The 8,094-nt window shown below is 44.9% G+C and overlaps 1 protein-coding gene across 1 annotated transcript; it reads left to right on the plus strand.

Moving 5' to 3' along the window:
* Window positions 1-3,425: 3,425 nt before the first annotated feature.
* LOC115124793 (neurogenic differentiation factor 4-like) lies at window positions 3,426-6,811 on the plus strand. Its single transcript, XM_029654268.1, has 2 exons — window positions 3,426-3,594; window positions 4,781-6,811. The coding sequence occupies exon 2, from the start codon at window positions 4,787-4,789 to the stop codon at window positions 5,870-5,872; it is 1,086 nt and encodes a 361-aa protein (XP_029510128.1). The 5' UTR covers window positions 3,426-3,594; window positions 4,781-4,786; the 3' UTR covers window positions 5,873-6,811.
* The last annotated feature ends 1,283 nt before the right edge of the window (window positions 6,812-8,094 follow it).

Below are 8,094 nucleotides of genomic sequence, written 5' to 3' on the forward strand. Positions count from 1 at the left end.
GTCTTCCCCTGTGTAAGGCAGATTCCGTGGGACTTAGTCTTTCCCCCGGGATAGCCTGTATGCTGCTATATTCAGCCTCAGTCAATAGCTAATAGAGAAAGCTGAGCCCTGGTTTTCATAACACCCAGTTCCTGTACAGAGACAGATAGACCAACAACAAAACGATCTGACAAACTTTTTCAAGGAAAATGTAATGGTTGTCTTCAAAGAAAATGTATTCAAAACATGCAAATAAGGCTAACATTTCAGTTCAAAATAATCACAGAAACTCCCATTAACACACATCCACGCTCCCTCTATCCTTTTCTAATTACTACACAGGGCTCAGCTTTCAGTCTGGCAGAGCGAGCATATGTGCATGGCTTTCATTTCTATTGTATTCAGTCTGTGTGCCAGTGTGTGTTTGTGTTTTAGCGAGCGAGGGAGAGGGAGGGAGAGAGACGGGAACAAGGACCCATCTGTCAGAGTGGCGTGGAACTGCCCCCCCCCCCCTCTAAATCCATCCCAAGGGGGAAGAGGAAAGACAACTCACTTGTGGTAGTTTTTTGTTGTTGTGAGGATGGGGGGCCCGATGACGACAATCATAACAACAAAAGCAGCATTAAAAACCTCATATAAACTCAAACCATCAAAGCTCCTTTCCTGCCCACCTGAGTGTGCCATTTTGTTATTGGCAGATTCACCTAATATTTGTTTTCTTCTCATATTTGTCCAACTGGATATTTTAATCACAGCATTGGAGCAGGCAGGAGGGACAGAATGCCCCCCCCCCCCCCCTGGTGAGGACTGTGGGAAGTTAAGGAACACTACTATTCATCATTCCCAGAGCTACTGTTCCCGGAGCAGGCTGCAAGTGTGATGACTGGCATGGAGGCAGGGGTTACCTGGGGGAACATGGTTACCTCGGAGACAGGGGTTACCTGGGGGAACGTGGTTACCTGGGAGAAGGGTTATCTGGGGGCATGTGGTTACCTGGGAGACAGGGGTTACATGTGGGCTGTGATATTTAGAGGGAGCAGAGAGGTGCACATGACAGACACTGAGTCTGGTTACACATAGGTTGACACACACACATGTAACTTCTGGTTTCCACATGGGGACAGCTTGGGACTATAGGGTTCTGTCTGCAATTCTGTCAACATGTAGTTATTGACATAGCCTTGTTCTGTTCAATGTTCTCTACCTATATGGTACTCTAAATAACCCAATTCATGTTAAGTTCAAAATTTTACAAGATGAAAAATTGCTGACATTCAAACCAATGAGGGTTTTGAACTTTAAAGCCATTTATGGAATCGGAATCATCATTTTGCAGATAGAACCTTATAGTCCCACGCTCTCGATAGGACGATGCGGTGCACCCAAGCACGTGCAAACCCTCAGAAACCAAACCGTTCCATCCCCACTCTATCCATTCGCCCCCATGGCAATGCGCTGATGAGGAATGAAAAGGCCATGTGGGTATGGACGTTATTCCATTATCTCAGTGCTGTTTCAGCACGAGATATCAAGTGAGGCAGGCGTACCCCCCCCCCCCCCCCACCCCCCTCCCCTCCATATCTGACCATCTGTCCATCCAATGATCTAGAGAGTCCTATAGCCTAGCCCGGCAACTTAGTGTCATCGGATTTTAAAATTCTCATTTTACTGAATCATGCTGCAATATCTAATCTTTACAACATCTAAAAGATCAAGCAATGTTTTAAATCTGTAGGCCTACAGTGTGGACTGTCTGCATGAGACATGGTAAGCATAACTTGTCTGTCTATGAAAAGTGACAAATGCATAGCTTACTTTTACCTGTGGCATGGAGAACATAAGTTAGAGAGGAAACTGAGATGTAAAAGTTTGTTTTTTTCGATCAGAGAGAGAGAGGCAAGATAGCCCGGGAGCCGACTCACAAGCACAGATGTGATCCTCATGCAGCACAATGGGATCAATGCGGGGCACGTGCGACCCGCAAGCCTGGTCTGTCAATGGCATCCGAACACAATAGAGCCCCTACTGCGTCGCGGCTCGCCACGCACGGGTACATCACATGATGCGCGTTTGTTATGACTCAGATGTTGTGAAATTGCAAAAATAAACGTATCTTAGACTAAATTATGCTAGGGGCAGGCAGGAATTATGTGTGCAAACAGGTTTAAGTGTTTAAAGGACTTTTAAAACGTTTCATTAAACTTTAAAAAATACCATTTAAACTACCAGTTAAAGCAATGAACTTTGAAAAACCGTTTTACACCATCGCAAAGCATCCCCAATTTAAACATGAATTTGCTTCTTCCACTTATTAGCCCCATATACCCTACTCCCCCGTCTCTGTGCCCAGGAACAGTTGGATGAGTCAAGCAGCAAATAAGTTATCTAATTTCAACCGTTTGGTGCGCCAGAATATTTTTTGTTTGTTTTATATATATATATATATATATGTGTGTGTGTGTGTGTGTGTGTGTGTGTGTGTGTGTGTGTGTGTGTAAATACAAGTTGTAAAACGAAAACAAATAGATTTGAAATAAAACTAAACTTTTTTTTATTTTCTCAAACTGATAGGCCCTATTATTTTCCGTCAGATATGATTAAGTCTTGAGTTGTATATCAAATCTACTTTATTTTCGATTTACAACTTTTATATATAAAAAAAGTATGATAATACGAGAGCGTTCTGGCACACCAACCGGTTGAAATCAGATAACTTATGTGCTGCTTGACTCATCCAACTGTTCCTGGGCACAGAGACGGGGGAGTAGGGTATATGGGGCTAATAAGTGGAAGAAGCAAATTAATGGACGGGTGAACAACGCATACACCTGCTCTTACCATACCAAGCTGCCAAAATCACTTACACATACCGCGATGGATGAGCGTCCTTTCCTCAGACTGTGCGTAATTAAAATATCCGAAACGCTTTGTAACATGATTCCAACACATGATGCGGTCATCCAAGCGTTCTAATTTAATGGATATTTAAAGTATTGTGCAGAATGAGCTCCGTCAATTGTTTAGGAAAGGTAATTACAAATTGGGTTACAGCACAACCGTAGCTATAGACTTCTCACATTTCCAATATACATCTTAATTGAGACCCAAATCCTCCTTTTACAATGCATTGAACTGCAAAATAAATCTCATGGTTGCCTATTTCAATCTATGAGATGTGCAATAATATTTTCAAATGGGGAAAAATCATAATGTGACAATTTTGGACAAATGGTATTGTGTAAAATAATTATGGAATTGTGGACATTTTCTAAAACTCTCTCTCACACACACACATTGGTGACGCATGTACGGTTGTTTGGACCGGACACTTTGGGCTCGAGCCCGCCATGCGCGTTTTGCACAATGGGTGAGGCGCACGTGGGAGGGGCCAGTCAATCTCCTAAAGGCTAAACTCCGACATATTCATGCCAGTCGGAGATGAAAAAGTCTCAGGCGCACTGATGGATAATTGAGGGAAAGAAAGGGAACTTGGAAAGGACGGTGACACTGTGCGCAACAGAAAGAAACGTTTGAGTGAAATCATTTTCGTTAGTAGTGGGACTTTGGAAGTTAGCCAGACGTCTGACAAATTTGGAAGTGCGAGTTGTAAAACAGGTGAGTTTTTTAATGTTATAAAATAAATGACTCATGTGGTCCTGTTCCAGATCATTTTGCATTAATCACAGAGGATTTCTGCAATGGGTGCCAACAGATACAAATAACTGTAAACTGCATTTATATTAATTTATTTACTGTTTTCTATAACAGGAAAATCAATTATTGAAGATGACATTCTTCATAATCGTCCTATAACAATGCCACCAAAAAACGAAACTATAATGCATTATCGGATCATATCAACAAGAAAGTGAGACCGCTAACTGTACTGGCGGAATATAGACAGCATGTTATGGTTTCTATTTTACCATATGCAATAGGCTACTATTGTCGGTGTCAAATACAGTTAGCCTGCAATTGTAGGAAACTGTCGCACTTTTACGCACGGCTTCTCAGTCAGTAACTAGGACAACGTAGTTTTAAAACAATCATGTCTGCACTTAAGCAGGGATTTAGGCTATTTGGATTCTGGTGTGTTTGAGAAAGTTCACCCGAGTCCACAATTAACGTTTTATATCCTTTTGATTCAGAAATCAATCTCGTGTAGTGGCATTTTTTATAACAATTGCTAGCAAAATTGGATTTAAAACCGTATTGATTCCGCTCAGCAAATCAAACCTAGCTGTTAATGCAGAATATATTTGTTCCCGTGTTTGTTCACTCGTCTATATACCCTCAATTTAATCTGAGGGTTTTATATGCTGGACAAATCCCTTCGTGTCCCAGATTGACAGTGTCTCCAAAATCACGACATCAACAGCAGGGAACCACCGAGTTTAGCCCCAAAGTGTCTCACATTAGGTCGACTACCAACGACAGAATTATACTGCTTACTGGAAATTGAACACATTTTCCTCAATTATATTTCTGGCAGAGTTGAGAGATGTTCTGTATCTGCTCAAATATTCATCCATTCGGTGGGATGGAAAATGAGCTTCCTGGGCTTGTTTGCGCTGTCCACACAGCAGTTCTGAAAGGATTATCTCATGTCTAGGCAACCAATATAATGGGAACAGCTAATAGGTCGACTCATTTCAATAATACTTAGCCTACTACATTAGGGATGGTGATGCCATCCCTAATTATCCATCTCAAAATGTCTGCTCATTTCAGCTCTGTCCTGATTTCTATGGCAAACAGGAAACAATGTGCTTGATCAAATATGTGTTTTTTATTTCTTCAGATCACAATGTCTAAACGTGGAGGGGTGTCTGAGCTGGTCAGTTCCCTGGGCTGGCTAGAGGAGGACATGAGCTCCCAGGATGGAGAGGGAGGTCTAGAGATGGGGGGCCGCTATAGCCTGGGCCCCGAGGGCTTCGGAAGCATTGGGCATGGCAGCGAAGGCATTGAGGATCAGGAGGAGGAAGACATTTATAATGATGGTGATGAGGAGGCTGGAATGGACGGAGAGAACGAGGCTCCAAAACGGAGGGGCCCCAAGAAGAAGAAGATGACCAGAGCCAGACAGGAGAGGTTCAAGGCGAGACGCAGCAAAGCCAATGCCCGCGAACGCTCCCGCATGCACGGGCTAAACGATGCGCTAGAAGTGTTACGCAAGGTCATGCCCTGCTACTCCAAGACCCAGAAACTGTCCAAGATCGAGACCCTGCGGCTGGCCCACAACTACATATGGGCCCTGTCTGAGGTGCTGGAGAGCGGTCAGTCCCCAGAGAGCCACGGCTTCATAGAGATGCTGTGTAAAGGCCTGTCCCAGCCCACTAGCAACCTGGTGGCTGGGTGTCTCCAGCTGGGGCCTTCAGCCCCCTTGATGATCAACAAGCTGGATGAGAAGCCCTGTGGCGCTCTGGGAGTCGGGGGTGGTCTAGGGGGCCAGCCTTGTGGTCATCAACCACTGAGTGGTCACTACCCCTCTACGGGCCTGCCTAGCCCTCCCTACGGTTCACTGGAGGCCTCCCACCTACTCCACATGAAAAGCTTCAAGGGAGTGCCCTACGAGCAGCACCCCTCCCCTAAAGATTGTAGTAGCAACGGCACCCCCCCTTACGACGGGCCCCTCACTCCTCCCCTCAGCATCAGCAGCAACTTCACCCTGAAGCAAGAGCCCTCCCCCCACGAGGCTGAGAGGAACTACCCCTCCCACTATCTCTCGTCCCTTCCCCATTACCCCCCCACCTCTCTGGGCGGGCTGCCAGGGCCTCAAGCCTACCTCTTCCAGGCCTCACGCTACGAACTGCCCCTAGACATCCAGGCCTTCGACTCCTTCCCTCCACCACACATGATCGCCTCACAGATGGGCACCATCTACAGTGAGTGAAGGAGAAAGTGAAGCTGCGTGGCCAGGGGAGAGATCTGTACAGAGCCCTGCCTCTGGTCCTGCAATCCTGCTGCCCATACGTATAGGCCCGTGACTCTATGAATTACTGTGTAGAGAGACAATGATATGACATTTACACTGTCTGCTATCTTACTCTGGGAGACTGTAGAATGCTCAGAGAGAGACTCAACTCAACCTACCTGATCATAAAGAACTACTGATAAGATAAAGATACGCCCTTAATAGTATTATTAATTTATTCTCATTGTTTATTGTTTCTATTTCTGTCTGGATAAGTCCACCCCCAGTTCCTATTACAGGCTATGTAGCTATAATACTTGTTATTGTTTACCAAATCAGATATCCAGGTATATGCACTGACTGCACACTGTCTCAGATATCCATGACCAGGGATCTCCACTAAATGGCTCTACACAGTCTACGCAAACAGAGCTTATTGAGGTCCGTTTGCGTCGCATTCCAAAAATCCTGCGAAATAAATGTACGTAGAACTAGCTAGAGAGCAAGACTGTGTAGACCCCTTAAAACCCAGGGGTGCTTGGGTAGAAAGTCCTCAGTGTGCCTGAAGATGAGGAGGAAGTGACACAATGTTGTTCTACCCTCATTTACTATAACTTCTGCACTTAGGCCAATACTGTAGCCAGTATCCTATTAGCCGTATGAACAGAAATGAATTTAATTTATATCTGTATTTAATATTTATTTTTTATAACTATTGTCTGTTCCTTTTTGCATTTCCTCAGCACTGTTTTCTGTTTTGCTGTCTTCTTCGTGCAGTGCATTGTCAGTCACTGGCAGCTTTACTGATGAAGTATTACAATTATTTATTTGAAGTATCTTTCAAGTGTTTCTCAGTTTGGGTGTTGATCACTACTTTGTCATACTATTTTTGTAAATATTTTGCTGTTTCGCACTTAATTGAATAAATATTCGTATTATATACTATTTCTGTTGCAACACATTGTGCCATGGTTTGAAGTCTTTTTATACAAAGGAAATTAGGACGGGTCAGATATAGGCTACCAGATACAGTATATCAGTTTCAGCCGCACATCATTTACTCCATAGTGCCATTAGATATGGATAGGTATATCACCAGTGGACTTTAAAAAACAGTCAAGGTCCCATATTAGGACGGAATATATCTTTGTTCCTCTGTTGGTTTAACAATCCCACAATAAAATATACAAATAGGGGCACCTGTTATGGATCCCAGGGCTACCTGACAAGGGACTGTTATGGATCCCAGGGCTACCTGAAAAGGGACTGTTATGGATCCCAGGGCTACCTGAAAAGGGACTGTTATGGATCCCAGGGCTACCTGAAAAGGGACTGTTATGGATCCCAGGGCTACCTGACAAGGGACTGTTATGGATCCCAGGGCTACCTGAAAAGGGACTGTTATGGATCCCAGGGTTAGCTGAAAAGGGACTGTTATGGATCCCAGGGCTAGCTGAAAAGGGACTGTTATGGATCCCAGGGCTAACTGACAAGGGACTGTTATGGATCCCAGGGCTAGCTGAAAAGGGACTGTTATGGATCCCAGGGCTACCTGAAAAGGGACTGTTATGGATCCCAGGGCTAGCTGAAAAGGGACTGTTATGGATCCCAGGGCTAGCTGAAAAGGGACTGTTATGGATCGCAGGGCTACCTGAAAAGGGACTGTTATGGATCCCAGGGCTACCCGAAAAGGGACTGTTATGGATCCCAGGGCTACCTGACAAGGGACTGTTATGGATCCCAGGGCTACCTGAAAAGGGACTGTTATGGATCCCAGGGCTACCTGAAAAGGGACTGTTATGGATCCCAGGGCTACCTGAAAAGGGACTGTTATGGATCCCAGGGCTACCTGAAAAGGGACTGTTATGGATCCCAGGGCTACCTGAAAAGGGACTGTTATGGATCCCAGGGCTACCTGACAAGGGACTGTTATGGATCCCAGGGCTACCTGACAAGGGACTGTTATGGATCCCAGGGCTAGCTGAAAAGGGACTTTTATGGATCCCAGGGCTAGCTGAAAAGGGACTGTTATGGATCCCAGGGCTAGCTGAAAAGGGACTGTTATGGATCCCAGGGCTAGCTGAAAAGGGACTGTTATGGATCCCAGGGCTACCTGAAAAGGGACTGTTATGGATCCCAGGGCTACCTGAAAAGGGACTGTTATGGATCCCAGGGCTACCTGAAAAGGGACTGTTATGGAT

The sequence above is a fragment of the Oncorhynchus nerka genome, linkage group LG7 (genome assembly GCF_034236695.1).
Source record: "Oncorhynchus nerka isolate Pitt River linkage group LG7, Oner_Uvic_2.0, whole genome shotgun sequence".
Taxonomy (NCBI): Eukaryota; Metazoa; Chordata; class Actinopteri; order Salmoniformes; family Salmonidae; genus Oncorhynchus; species Oncorhynchus nerka.